Source organism: Cryptomeria japonica, chromosome 6 (genome assembly GCF_030272615.1).
Source record: "Cryptomeria japonica chromosome 6, Sugi_1.0, whole genome shotgun sequence".
NCBI classification, from domain to species: Eukaryota; Viridiplantae; Streptophyta; class Pinopsida; order Cupressales; family Cupressaceae; genus Cryptomeria; species Cryptomeria japonica.
The window spans coordinates 472,606,596-472,622,678 of record NC_081410.1 but is presented as its reverse complement, the minus strand read 5'-3'; the positions used below and the strand labels follow the sequence as shown (position 1 = coordinate 472,622,678).

Genomic DNA, 16,083 nt, shown 5'->3' with positions numbered 1-16,083 from the left:
TATGCTTGTCCATTCCCCTAAGGGTGATAGGGTGAAGAGTAAGACATGAGTATTCCATGACTAGTACAAAATCCTACAAACTCTTCCAACCTAAAACTCATGGCATTATCCATCACCAATTTTGCAGGTATTCCAAATCTAGTTATTACATTATCCATCAGGAAATCAATGACAACCTTACTTGTAGCTCTTCTTGTAGGAATAGCTTCAATCCATTTAGTAAAATAGTCAGTGGCTACTATGATCCATCTATGACCTCTTCCTGATCTCTCGACAATTTCTCCAATAAAATCAATGCCCCACTGGACAAAAGGGGCTTCCACTATGACTGGGTTTAGAGGTAAAGCTCCTTCATATTTCAGCTTGGATGAAAATTTTTGACATGGGTCACATTTCCGGACATGTGCATGAGCATCTTTGAATAAGGTAGGCCAATAGTATCCAGCCCAAATTATCTTACCAGCAGTTGTCTTAGTAGAGTAATGACCCCCACATACTCCATCATGCATTTCAGTCAATACTCATTTAGCTTGGAATTCATCCAAACACATTAGCAATTCTCCATCTATTTTTCTCCAAAACAGATCACCTTGAATGAGAACATATTTTTGTGACTTGAGTTTTAGAGTTCTTTTCTGATTATGTGTCATTCCTTCTGAGAATTCAGCATCTCTTAAAAGTCGGACTACCTTTGAATACCAAGGTTGCCTTTCAATGCTAGTGACTGAAGTACTTTTGACTTCAACATTATGTATTTCAACATTCAGAAGATTAGACTCGGTCATGAGCTTAGCTAGACCTAAACCTCTCACCAATTTGGTGATCTTTATTTCCAAGTCAAATTCTTGGATTCTATTAATCCATCTGTATCTTTTCCCTGTAACCTCAGACTGGGACAAAATATCCTTAACTGCAGCATGTGGGACATAAGCAATGATATTTGCATTTACCAGATATGGCCTAAGAGCCTTGACAACTTTAACCAAAGCGTAAGCTTGTTTCTCCATGGTTTCATATTTTAATTCTGCTGCTTGCAAATACTTGTTGTAGAAAGCTATGGGATGTTCATATCCCTCATTATCCTTTTGTAACAATACTGCAGCTACTGTATGATATGAAGAAAAAGAAAACAGAGAAAAGGGCTTACTGTAATCAGGAGATTTTAACACTGGTGCTTCCTGAATGGCCTTCTTAATTTCAGCAAAAGTCTTTGAGGCTTCTTGATCCCAACAAAATTTGGTATCCTTCTTGAGAAACTTGACAATGGGCTTCACTATCTCTGCAAAGTTTGCAATGAATCTCCTAACAAAATTCACTTTGCCTAGAAAGGATTGAATACCTTTAACATTCTTTGGTTCAGACACTTTGTTTATTGCTTCAATTCTTTCAGGGTCTATCCTTACCCCTTCCTTGGAAACAATGTGTCTCAATAATTTTCCTTCAGTGACCCCAAAATGACATTTCTTGGGATTTAATGACACACCAAATTCCAAGGCTTTATTGAACACCATTTCCAAATGTCCACAATGATCATTAGCCCTTTTAGAGAAACAAGTTAGATCATCTTGATAAACCACCATGATGATATTAATGAATTCTTTGAAGGCTACATCCATGGCTCTCTGAAATGTAGCTCCAACATTTTTCAATCCGAATGGCATTCTTACATAAACATATGTCCCCCATGGAGTAGTGAAAGCAGTTTTAAATTGTCCAGATTCCTTCACTAACACTTGATTGTATCCTGAAAAACCATCCATCATGGATAAAAGATCACAACCTGTTACTCTCTGCAACATAGCTTCCATATTGGGAGAAGAGTAATTGTCCTTTAAAGAAGCAACATTTAAATTTCTAAAATCCACACACAATCTAATGTTCCCATTTTTCTTTCTTACTGGGACCAGATTGGAGACCCATGAAGAATGCCTTATAGGTTTGATAATCCCCCCTTCTCTTAACTTAGTCAACTCTTGCTACATCTTAGTTTCCAACAGGGGGTTAATAGGTCTCTATTTCTGTCTGAAAGGCTTAGCATTTGGAAGTAAAGGAACTTCATGTTGAAAAAGATCTTGTCTATACGCCTTTAGGTCTTCATAAGACCAAGCAAAAACATGTTTATATTTCTTCAATAAATTAATAAGATTAGTCCTGACATGAGGGGGTAATTTCTTCCCATGTATACTAACTTAGGGGATGATTCAGTCCCCAGGTTTACCTCATCTAACTCTTCCAACTTGGTGGTAGGCTGCTGATGTAAGTGACTGTCATTGTAACTGAACATGCTTTCCAGCTCTACTGGCCCTTTAGGTATTTCATTGGTTTCCAACTGGACCAAGTCATTTCCAAACACTATTTCCCTATTGTCAACCACCTCCACCAGTGCATTGCAATCAATCTTTTGTCCATCATAATCATCAACACATTGGATGAACCTAAGAATATCTTCATCATCGGCAAAAACTTGCCAATTATACACATTATCGAGGATGGTAGGCCTAGATTTTATTTCCACAGTGGAAATACCGGTTAGTGTTGCATCATCATTTTTCAAGGCAACATTAGCTAGGAAATCTGCCATAATATTCTTTGACCACTCTATCCAATTAATAGAAAATGCACTAAAATGCTCAATAACATCCCAAACTGCATGTTTATATCTCTTTAATCTATCATTCTTGGATGCATATTTGTATCTTACCTGAGAGACAACCAATTTTGAATCCCCTAACATTGTCAATAGCTAGATTCCATGCCTTTTTGCAACCTCAAGCCCCAACAATAGAGCTTCATACTCTGCAGTATTATTCATGCACTGGAAAGCCAATAAGAAAGAATACTTAAAGGTTATACCTGATGGGGATACAAAAAGAACCCCTACTCCAGATCCTTCTTTGGAGCAAGCTCCATCAAAATACATCTGCCATAAACCATACTATTGTGATTCTAATTCGACCACAATGGGGTTAGTATTCTTCAATTGAGGCAAAATTGGTTGAAGTCTAAAGTTATCAAGATCTACATCAATCATACAATTGAGCATATTAGGGTCTACATTTTCTATTACCCTAGGAGCACGTGGCTCTCTGTACAACTTGACCTGATTTCCATTGATTGGAATGGTGGCATAAGATAAATCCAGTTGAACATTTCCTCCTACTGCTATTGCCCACTGCTTGGACAGTAACAAACCATAATGGGGCTTGGTATCAGTAACAATAACATCCATTTTATAAGTTGCCTCAGGGAATGCTGCTATTTTTACTTCAACATCTTTCATTATACCTATCATAGGTACTTCCTTGTTATCCATAGCATATCATTTTCCATACACAGTGGTTATTGGCAGTCCTAATTCTTTCATAACACCATAGGACATAACATTAGCAACAACTCCTGAATCTATCATGCAGTTTTTTATCAACTGGTTATTTACTAACAAAGTAACATAGAAAGGATCTACCTATGAAGGCTCTTGAGTGATAATGGTTCCAACATAAACCTCTGGGGTTTGGAGTTCTTGATGCTTTCCATTTTTAGCTAAACCGGTGGGTAGGACTATGTTATTGTCAGATATACTAGAAAACAAAGACAATGTTGCATCCCTATGCTCTTTTATTTTCAGCAATTCTACTAATGGGATAGTAACCTTCATTTGAGTAAGAGCTTGAGCCATGTCAAATGCAGAACTATTGTTTAATTCATTATTAGCTCTAACTCTTTCTGCCTTGAATTGACTTGTCTTTTTTACTATGGTAGCCCCTTGTATATCACTGGTATTTTTGTCATCTGTACTCTTGGGTACATCTTTAACCTGTTCCTTCTTTTCTTGACCAACCTTAGGGAAAGTAGCAGTACTACTTGCTGCCCCCTTTTGAGTAACCTCTTTTATGAACATGGAACCAGGTTCACCCTGATCAGTGTCCTTCTTGGTGCTTCTTAAGTTATAATTGTGTTTTGCTTTGGCAATGGCAGCTTTAGTGAGACTTTTAACTTCTTCCTCACTAGGCCTTCTAAGATGAACTTCTTCATCCTCAATTGTTACAACATTCAATGTAGGATGCCAATCCAAGGTTAGTTGTCCTTGAACAAACCTTTCATTATCTAGCACATCACTGTATTCACTTTGTATAGACTCCTCATCACTTTCTATAATGGTTTCAAACATATTGATGTCAGGCTCAGCTTCTTGTCTCATGGATTCTTCAAGGGCTTGAGCTACTGCACATTGATGAGGAGAATGTGGTCCATCACAAGCAATACACCAAGGAGTATTTTCTATATTATGGATAGTTTTCCCTTTCAAGGGATCTGGAGTGTCCTGATTCTGAGCAATTTTGGGCTTCTCACTTTGGGGTTTGCCAGCTTTCTAGTTGGTATTATATGGCATGTCATGCAGTCTAAGGGGCCTATCCTGCCAGTTATAATGAGGCTTATCATTTTTGTTTACCTTGGCAGTCAGATCCTTCATAGCAATGACCAACTTCTCTATCTTGTCTTCCTCCTTAGCTACTTTGCTAGGTTGCCGTTTTGTTTCTTGCCATAATCTACCATTTGTTCTCTTCCTAACTTCTCGGATGCTTTTCTATTACTTTCTACATTAATGGAAATTCTAAAAGCATCTCTCAAGTTATGTGGATTTTTATCCCTCAGGATATAAGTCATCTTAGAATCAAATGCATTGTAATAAGTATTCAGACAGATGTTATCATCTAACCTCATCACCTGATACAATCTATGCATAGCCTTTTGGAATCTAGCATTAAAATCAGTGACCATTTCATTGTCAGACTTTTTGATGTTATTAAATTCATTGAGCATAAAGCTCACATTTGTTTTATCACCATATTGCTCTTGAAAACAATTTTTAAAATTTTCCCATGACCCAATGCTATTAACTGGAAGACCTATGTACCAATCTCTTGCATCATCAACCAAGGACTGAACAAATAGTTTCATGATGACATCTTCATCCACTATCTCATAATCATTTATTAGGTCCCCAAAAGATTTTAGGTGTTCCTCAGCACTAATTGCATTGTTTCCAGCAAATTTATGGAGTCTATCTCTTAACTCAGTAGGAACATGGTTGGGATATCCTAGGATCCCATCAAAGAACAATTGTCTATATTGCTCTAAATTGATAGGTCTCCTTTGAAAAGGGGTAATAACATTATTGTTTCCCAAATTCATTCTAATTTTTAGAATTGGAGACTAAGATATTTGGGTATGCTAACTGTTCACAGGGATTTGACTCACTAATGCTATATTAGCAGGCACCGTAGGTTGAATTTTAACTGGGGGAAGGGAAATTTGCTAAGGATCAAGCTTACTAAGGTCTTCTGATGGAAACATGATAGGGGGAGCTTTTAGATAACTAATTTTTCTTTTGACTTCCTAATTGGCTACTTCCAACTCAACTTTCTCTAACTCCATTTGTAAGTCCTTCTTTTCTTTCCTCATTCTTTCCATTTCATGTGCTGACAACCTATGAGAAATATCCTCTGCACTTTTAGATCCGATTCCATCATCTACCCATTTCTATTTTCCTTTATCCACATTAGTCCTAGGAAGTTGAGAATCACTAACTACTTCCTTGTTTGGTTGGACTACTGACCTATATGCTGGCTTAGCCTTGGGGATCAAAATTTCTCTGATCATAGGGCCTTCCTCATCACTCTTTTCTTTTTCCTTAGCTAGCACTTCAAGATCAACTATCTATCTAAGAAGCCTAACTCTCTCCATCAATTTAGCTTTGACTTCCTTCTCCTTATTTGCTTCCTTTTGGGCTTTTAGGGAGATTAAATGGTGAACTCTCCTATTCAAATCTTTAACCTCTTGGGACACTTTATCTTCATCAGGGAAATTTTCTTCAGAATCAGATATATTGACTTGATCTATGTCAATCAAACTAATGTTTCCATTGATTGTTCTAGGCATAGAGTGTCTAATTGCGTTTGAACTGGTCCTATCTCTTGCAGAGACACTAACATGGGATAAATCTTGATTTAAAGCATGTGCATTATCAATATTTCCAAACAATCCTAAATGGAAACCTAATATATCATGTTCAGAATCTCTGGAAGAAGAATTAGACTTTGCATAAACAAGTCAATCAGGCATCTTACTGATATTATTATTCTTTTGTACCCAAGTAGCATTTGATGGCTCATGTAACACTGATCTCTTCTGACCTCTTCGTGACTGCTCTGGCAAACCTTCCTGCAAAGTTTCACGAGGATGCTTCTTCATGAATGATCTAGTGTTTTTTCCTCCTTGCATTAGGCTTGTTTTCCTTTCTTATTGTACTTCACAAGGATTGGATCCAAGATAGCAGAGTTGTCACCCACTTCTATGGGATTTATGAAAACAAGCTTAGAATTAAATGCTGCAATTCCACAAACACAATGATTTTCTTTATAAATTTAAGCACAAAATCTGCTTCTGGATTCTTAATGTGACTTATCCCGTCCGGGTCACCACAATATGAATTAAATCTTTTTTAACTAGAAACTTTTAACAATTCATTTATTCCCTAGTAGAGTCGTCACTTTTGTTGTCTTCAAAATCTGATTCACTTCAACATCCTTATAATAATATGATAACTCTATGCAAAAGAGATATTAAAGAGAAGGAAATTTCTAGGACAACATATGACAAGGTTTGATTTAACCTTCTACACTTCAGACCTACTCTAAGTCTAGGTGGGTATACCTTTGTGAACTAAATTCACACTTTTAAAAGATAAATCCATAGCAAACTAGTCCAGAAAACCAGTGGATCTAATCACCTTAAAACTTACCGAAACAAAGGAATGAAAATTATACTCATATTCAGTATTTGACCTACAAAACATGTAATAAACAACCTTGATCTATACCAGTGCCTTATCCAAGGTCACATAGTCATCTAAATTCAAATAATACTCCCCAATCAAAATATCTCTACACATCCCATTAGCTTGGCTTCTGCAGATCCTTATATATGCCTAACATACATAAGAATTGATTCATACCACATCAAACTATGCTCATCAAGATTCAAAGTATCCTACAGAGAATTTATTGGTAGAAATAATTCCTGCATATTTAATTCCCCTCCTGAAGAGAAAAGCTAAGAAAAATATCTACTGAAAGTTGCCTTACAACCCTATTTCAAACAAAATAACCCTAGATTATTCAGAATGAAACAGTAAACACTTGCAAACACAATTGAAGACGACACAAAGTTAACTCAAAACCGATGGTCTGTATATTGATATTATCTTCAAGAAAGTATTACAAAAACTTTCAAATATTCTCCATTAAAACTTGGAAAAGCTCAGATAAATTTCTGCAGTGTTTTCTTACAATTCTTTGCGATCCTTTTTCTATTAGTCCTGGTATCCATTTATAACAATATGGATGCACATAGCTTCGGACTTTCCTAGGAGAATTTGTTACAATCATTTCTTCTCTAGAAGAAGTTACAAAATCTTTTACAATTACGGTTACAAGTCCTTTTCGACCTCCGCAGCTTCTTCTACTTGTTGTCTGGTTGCAACCTCTTCTAACTATTCAGGAGCACCTTCTAACTGCTCTACATCCTGGATGGCATATTTTCTTGTCCACTCATTGTATACATCATCAGCTGGCCATGCAAAATTAATCACTTTTTCTTTAGCCTTGGTTAACCTTTTCCATGAATTCCTCATCTTGTTAACCTTTGAATTGAGAAAACCGTAATGAGATTTGATTCTCTCTATCTCTTGAATTGTTACAACAAAAAAGGAAGCATCATCTAAGTCAACAATAACTTTTATTCTGGCTGATGATTTGGCCTCTAATTCCTTAAGCCACACTTGTTTGTCCTTTAATTGATTTGGGCTGACAAAAACTCCTAGGAGAAATTCAAAAACCTGATCAGTGTACTCCTTTTTGTATAAGTTGATTTTCCTATCAGCATTGTCTATCCCTTCTGCTAATTTTATTAGATCCTTTGTGGTGTCACAAGTAGATTTGATGATAGGATCAGCCCCTGCTTCATCATAATATACACAAATAAGCTCCAAATCCTTCTCTCTAGGCTTCCACTTGTCAAAAATAGGCGTCAAAATGGCCTTATCTCCATTAAGCTCATTCCACATATCTAAAATATTGCTTATGTTGTTATATAATAGTGAGGCCTCCATGGTGTCTGCAAAACTTGAAATGGTAGCCCTTACTCTTTCTTCATACTTCTTTGCATACAAGGCCTGAGCCTGCTTTAGATTCTCCAATTCTTGGGGAGTAATCTCAATCATTTGAGAACTAGAAGGTGCTGGAGATGGTGGGAACTCAATAATGGGGCTGGTAGGTGGAGGTCTTGCAGGAGAAGAGGAGATCATCAGTGTTGAAGGCTCACCTTGATGGTACTGTCCTATCAACTGGCTTTCCAGCTTAGCAATGATGCTATCTTTACCCCTTGCCTCTTCCTTAGCACTGTTATAGGCTTTCAAAATTGTCTCCAGCTTAACTTGGAGGTCTGCCTTTTCCTTAGCCTCCCTTTCTGCTACTGCAACACAAAACTTTGCAGTCTCTAGCACAGTGCTAGCAGCTTCCACTACCCCTGTGTTCTACACTCTTTTCACTATCATTCCACCAAGGCAGCTTGACCCTGGGGTTTCCTTATTTCTCTTATTCTCATCTCTCTTAAGAGACCACATGACTAGTGCAACATTGTCTTTGCTAAAGGTGATTCCCTCCATGGGTTTGGTTTCTTTTCTCACTGCTTCCAATACCAAGGCATCTGCTATGTCCCACTCAGGTAGAGTGAGTACTCCAACTTGTGCCACCATATCTCTTCCTTGCTCAAGAGTGATGGTCTTAAACTCATCCATAATTTCTTGCTTTATTTCCTCCTCAACCACAGCTGGATCTCTATGAGGCTGCTCACCTTTTCTCTTTTCACACCTTGCATTGTATTTATCAATGTTTTGCTTCCATACAAATTGCATGAATGCTCCTGATGTAACAAAATTGTTGTCAGCCAAGAAGTCATCACTGGCCTGCTTGATCTTAGGATCCCACTCTTGTCCCTTGAATTCATTGGTAGTGATGTTCATCTCAACAGCAAGGGGCTCTTCTGGCATTCCCTCTTCTACTTCATCATATGTGTAGGCTATTTCTCCCAGGCTACCTAACTATATCAGTTGCTCAACTGCTGCTTGTTCATCTCCTATATGAATAGGGGATTGAGATGGAGAGTACAAGGGTGTATCAGATTGTATTTCTTTTCCTACTCTCTACTTCTTTGGGCTCTCTTGGATGTCGATGACATCTTGTATCTTCCTCTTTCCTTTAGAGGTAGAGGGCTCCCCTGTTGTAGGCATTAGCACACTATAATTATATTTCTTGTGCAATGTATAGTCACTAGGAGGGATTGCTCTAGTGGAGGCAGACCTACTTAGAACCATTCTTTCCTTTCTAGGGTTGTTTTTAATCACAACCTCCCTTTTTTCTTTCAGAGTCTGCATTACATCCTCAAATCAAAGAATTAGGAACTTTATTTTCTTCTCAAAAGGGAAAAAGCTAGACAATGGGTCATAGCTGGTATCAAACTGATGTACAAAATCTAAGGCCTTTTTATAAGCCACCCACTTTTCCTTCCTCAGCTCCTGCTCATCCTGATCAAACTCATTTCTAATGAGGTCTTCAGGAAACTAGAATTGATGGGGTCTACCTCTGCATATTGCTCTCTTTCTAAACATGCCATTGAACAAATTGGTGGGCTATAGTAACCGTAGGGAAAATAGTCCCTTTACCCCTGCCTGTTAGCTCTTCTTCTTGCACACTACCAATTTGTCTGAGGATTTTTATAGTTCCTACTTTGAGAGGGACCTAATAGGGCAATAAAAATGGAGTGCCTCTGAAACCAAATACTCTGAAAACTATGGAGACAGGGTACAAATAAATATCACCCCAATTATGGACAATTTTTATATTTTCTGCAAATTCTTTTGGTCTAATAAATTCCAAAAGAACCTTGGGGATTTTTGGATTTTCTGAACAGAGGAGAGTCCTAATCTTCGATGCAAAACATTTATCAAATTTTAAGAAACTAGCATCATCTCTGTCCCATGATAGCACTGTACTCCATAATTGCACTGGCATCTTTTCTCCATGTTTCTCTTTTATGAGATCCATTCCACTTGCAAAATAATCACCACCTTTGAATAAAAATAGATGCATGAGGAGGGAATACCATCCAAAAGGCCTGTCAACCTTCCCATTCTTTATTCCTATCAACCCTTCATGGATAGCATCAGTAATAAAAGAAGCATAATCAAAGGTTACTGCAAGAGAAGGATTCAAAATCTTAGCAATCATTAGCATGTAATGATTGGGCATATTTGCCTCAGCATCCTCTCCCAAAATCTGGCAAATTGACCAATACACTCCATTAGCCCTAAGGGTGAACAAATTCAATGAGAAGGGCTCTTCAGTGTTGGGTCCTACAACTTTTAACCTGCTTATCTTCACAAAGATTTCCTTAAGAGGCCCATTTCTAAGGTGGTTCCTCTGTGCACTGTATACTTGAGCTAATGATTTGAAATTAATAGGCTCTAGAAAATTGGTAAACTTATTAAGCCCAAAAGCACTTCTGAATTCCTCATTACTTATTTCAATGAGGGATTTCCCATTTATATTCCTAACGCTCCTTGTGACTGGATCATAATTATGTGCAATCTGAGTCAGGAGATCCATATCCATGAATACTCCTGGAACTACCAATTTTCCCACATCTAACTCCCAGATGCTATTCTACGGGGCTGGGGAATTTCTCATTCCAAATCCAACTTTGAACAACCCCAACCCAGATAACCCAACCTGTGGGTCTCTCAACCAGTTACCCTTATCATATAACCCTTCTCCTATCTTCAAACGAGGAGCTCTTGGCACTAGTTCTTTCACTTTCGATGCCTGATTAGTTGACAATGTCAATTGTTTGAGAAAATCATCACAAATGGCCCTTTCCTAGTAATTAACTTTCCCTAAGAACTCTCTCTTAGGTGCCTTCTTAAAATATGCAAGCAATTTAGCTACTACCCCCGACTAGTTTTGTGACAAATCAAGACCTCAATTAAAACACACTGGTAAGAAATTGCCAAACAAGAGTGCAAGAAAACCTGTTTTTAGCTTGAAAGAATCCACTCTGCGACTGAATGAATTTTCTCTGTATTTGAAGAAAATAGCTCTGCAACCACTCTGCAAAAATTCTTTAGAATGATACCTTCACTCAATTGATATGAGATCATATATGGTACTTAGGCTCTTAATTGCGACATTGATACCGCATGCTTCAGCCGTCCCTTCATAATTGAATTCATGAGAGAATTTGAATTTTTTGTTCCAACGGGTCACAACATACCTGCACATTTTTCCCTTTCGCTCTTTCGCTATTTCATAGAGCATAACCTTTGGGCAATTTCATTAAACGAAATCACGCCAATCATCCGATCAAATGAAACTTGATTAGTCTTTACACTGACTTAACAGCTTTGCCTTAGCACTGGGCCCTACCTTCTTTTTGCCATTTCGCGGGCTTTATCCTTCGAGCACTTTTCCTTCGTGAAGCTGCGCGAGGCATTAGATGGAACTTTAATTGCTTGGCGTTTAACTCTTACCAGGACCGTTAGCTTCTTCATTAACCACACCTTTATCTTGATGGCTAACGAGTTTTTGCTATTTCGCATAGCTTAAACTGCTTTCAACTTAGCGCCACGAAACAACGCGAAGCATTGGATCAAATCGGAGATGACCATCCTTTAAGGGAGACCTTTATGCTTACTTCAGTTATGCCACTCTTTCATTGGTTACTAAATACCACGTGGCATTCAACCATTAGCTCTGGAAAACTATTTGAGTTCAGTTCAAAGTCAACCACGTGTCTTTCCCTTATAACCGCCAGTTACACCTTGGCGGGCCCTCAATTTCTTCTATGACGACGTGTCAATCGACACATCACCATTAACACTACACCTAGACGAACCTTCTCATCCTTTCTCTATTTCGCGAAGCATATCCTTTGGTTGGTTCGCAACCACGAAATAATGTGAGCCCTTGGATCAAAACAGAGTTGATCCCTTTTTAACTTCATGCTTTATCTGTCTTCGGGGCCCAAAAACCTTTTCGTTGTTTTGCGGGTTTTAAAACATGAGCACTTTACCTTCGTGAATATACGTGGACAGTTAGATCATATTTGACTTGCTTGATGCTTAACAACTTAACTGAATCCGAAAGACGTGGGCCCTCTGACTGAGCTCCATCCACCTGACATCTAGTCACTTTCAAACTGACATGTCAACCTTTCATTTGCTAAGAGAGAACATCGGATTCCACCTCATCCTTGCCATCTGTATCTGCCAAGTCACTTCTTATCCCGCGGCATGACTCACCTCTGGGACCCACCTTTAAATCCTTAAATCTGACTTGCTAACTATTTTGACCTTCTGCCACATGCCATCATCTTACTCACCATCTCGACCAACTGGACTGCCTGCTTGGAGTGCCATGTCATTTCCCTACTTCGCGAAAGCTAACTGTCGAGCATCTTCCTCCTACGAAGCTATGCTACCGTCAGATCAAATGAGACTTGCGCATTTGTTATGCTCTTATTAAAACTCCCTTTTCGTAGGCCAAAAAACCTTTTCGCTATTTCGTGGGGCATAACCTTCGAGCATCTATCAGCCACAAAACAGCGCGAACCATAAGATCAGATTGGACTTGATCACCTTTTAGTCACTTGGAAAGTCTTCGCTGCAGGGTCCCACCAAACACCTTTGCCATTTCATGAAAGGTATTTCACTTGCAAGTTTTGGCTGCGAAATAACGCCAGCTGTTAGATCTTGAACGAGATGAAGCCCTTTTAAACCGAACCGAATGCGCCATTGAACACACTTTTCCCTTTCGCCATTTCACGAGTCTTAAACCATGCACAACTTTGCCTAACAAAATAGCGAAGACCATAGATCCATCTGAGAGCTGCGTACAACTTACTGGGCCCGACAACATTAGGAAGAAAAGACATAAGGTATAAATTTTTACAATTAATTCAACAACCGCCTAGGCAAACGACATGGGGGGGACACCTCTTATGACCCCAAGACCCATTACTTAAGTGGATAAAGTAACGCGGGAATAGAAACTAGACGGTTTTTTATCAAACCTTGAGCAATTTAAAATTGAAACCCTAAACCCTTAAGACCTAACACAGACTTGAAGCAGTTGATAGTGTGTCTGACTCAAAATTTCAAAAACCTAGCCAATTATGGGAAAAGAAAAACTGATTTCTTAAACAGTGATAACAGGCCCAAGATAAAACACTGATCAATATTTAGTTCAAATAGATAAAATCAATTTGATATTTTATTTTTAGTTATAGAAGTAGAAATGGGAGTTAGGTTTAGATATAATCATCTATTTCAAATATTAATGTCATTCTGAAGTAGAGGTTGATTTAAAGTTTTATAAAAAGTTATAAATTTCTTAATCATCAAAAAGAGTAAACCCGCCTAGGCAAAGTAGAGCCTAAAGTGCAAGAGAATTTTGATTATTTTGATCAAATATCATTCGTTTGTCAAAATAAGTGTTGAACCTAATCATAAAGCTTGGCATACTTTTAAGGTTTAGCAACTTGCATTTTTTGGAACCAACATAATGGATGAGAAATAGTTGATTTTTTTACATGGTCAATTATGATGGGAGAAAAAAATATTTTAAAATGGATGACATGAATGGTTAGATTTCATACAAGCGATAAAATCATTATTGTAATCTATTCTACAAAGAAGACAAGGATGTATAAATATTTGGTATGAAAAATTGAAATAGATCAAACTTATAAACAAAATAGATCAAATTAAGCACTAAGACAATATATTTGAAGATGATAATGTGTGTGCTTTATTAAAAAATTAGTTCTTTGAAAAAATCATCTTAAATTTGAACTTATCTTTCCATTAAAATAAAAAGGATAAATATATTTCCTTTTTATAAACAATAAAAAAAATTCCACTAAAATATTTTAGGTTTTCCTTATGTGAAAGATATTTGAATTTATCACTCTTAAAATAATTTAACTTTTATATAATGTTGTTTTATGTGGTAAGTATGGTAGTTAATTTAATAACACAATTAATTGATATTTAAATGACGAATTATGAAATTTTGATATATAATATACTACATTCTTCCTTTCTATCTTCACACTTTAAATACATCTTACAAATCATATTGTTCTAATAACTAAACTTCCAAACTAATTATCATTTATATTATTTTTAGTTGATGTATTTCATATTACATTTATTTTAAATAATCTTCAATGTAATATATTTGCAGGCGAAGAACAAAGTTTAGAAGATGCACATGAAAAGAGATCAATTCCAAATGATACTAAAAAGATGAATGATAAAAGAGCTACTGCACTTACAATGATCAATACAAGAATACTTACCGGTCTAGAGGTTTTATATATTATAATTTAATTTATTTTATTAAATTAATATTAAATTTTTAAAAAGTATGTTTTATTCATATAAGATCTAATTACAAATTTTTGTTTTAGAATTTAGAAGAGATGATGAAATCAAATACTCAAGTTCGTTGGGGAAATCACTATGCAATGTTGCAAGTGCCAATACCTCTAAAAAATATGGAGAATCCTTTAGAGTTTATTAAAATGGCAAAGTGTACAATCGATAGACAGAAAATGTCATTTGGAGTATTTGCTACTACCAAAATATTGGGCTATCTAGGGAGATTTAGAGGAGCCAAGGTAAGAATAAACTCAACATCAATATGTAAATATATTCATGCACATATGTATAAATTATACATAAATATTGTGAAGAATACTTACCATTTTCATTATTTATTTTACAGGCACTTGCAAAATGTGCATACAAGACTATTGCAAGCTCAACAATGATAATATCTAATATGATTGGTCCTAAGGAAAAGATAGCAATTGATGGAAATATAGTAAAACGCTTTTCCTTCTATGTATCGGGAGGACCAATAGTAAGTACAAAACTACATTTCTATTTTATAGAGATCAAATAAGTAAATAATTAAAGTTCTATTCTATTGTAAAGAGTAACATTTTTTTCTTAACTATGAAGAAATTTTGAATGCAGACACTTGCGACGTTCATTATAAGCTACATGGACACAATTACTGTACAAGTGTTGGCACAAAAAGATTATATCAATATAGATGTCTTATTGAATCTTTTTAGAGAAGCTTTTGAAGAAATAAATGAGGCCTCTATTCATGGTATATGACATTGTAGTATAGAAATTCCCAAATCAGCATATTATTGATGTATAAAACATTCTTCATAAGACATTTTCTAATTACTCTATATTAATATTTATATGTTATTTATGTAAAATGATTAATATTTTTGGTATGCACATATAGTCGTCTAATAAATTTAGAAAGGTTAAAAATGATGTGATGTAAGGTTCAATCACATCAGCAAAGCATTTGTGCTTATTTTTTTCATGTATTTTATTTTTGTAATTTAAAGATTAATTTTTCTTATCAATGTGAAATCATTGATGACTTAATTATAAATTGATTGACTATATAACTCTTAAATGATTATTCATGTACCTACAATAAGGGATACTTACATAGAACTTCTATTAACATCATATATATATATATAATACTTTATAATTATAAATTGTTTAATATAAATTATTAATTACATTATTGACTTATTTATTTTAAAGTTTTAATTAATCTTTATTATTACATTAATTAATCACTTAATGTATAATGAATTCTAATATATAATTTATAATAGTATCAATTCTTAATGCGTAACTAATATTAACATGTAATAATCAATATTTTTAAAAATTAAAGATTAGATAACATCATGCATACATGATAAAATCATCTATATAAACATTACTAATCTAAACTCTTAAAATGTTAATTCTAATTCTAACAATGATTCATTAAAGGTAATTTAGATGTGCAACTTTTAATGAAAATGTCAAAATCTATAAATATATAAAATTAACATAGATATATCTAAAAGATTCCTCTC

At 35.8% G+C, this 16,083-nt stretch overlaps 1 protein-coding gene across 2 annotated transcripts in view; it reads left to right on the top strand.

The window, feature by feature from the left end:
* Positions 1-15,411, top strand: part of LOC131051052 (wax ester synthase/diacylglycerol acyltransferase 11) — a 104,374-nt gene extending 88,963 nt beyond the window's left edge. Inside the window, exons 4-7 of one of the 2 annotated variants that reach the window (XM_057985398.2) lie at positions 14,361-14,485; positions 14,587-14,796; positions 14,904-15,041; positions 15,158-15,411. In XM_057985398.2, coding sequence (XP_057841381.2) covers positions 14,361-14,485; positions 14,587-14,796; positions 14,904-15,041; positions 15,158-15,304 — 620 coding nt within the window. In that variant the 3' untranslated portion in view covers positions 15,305-15,411. The remainder of the gene's footprint in view (positions 1-14,360; positions 14,486-14,586; positions 14,797-14,903; positions 15,042-15,157) is intronic. The other variant, XM_057985397.2, reaches the window with a different exon arrangement.
* The last annotated feature ends 672 nt before the right edge of the window (positions 15,412-16,083 follow it).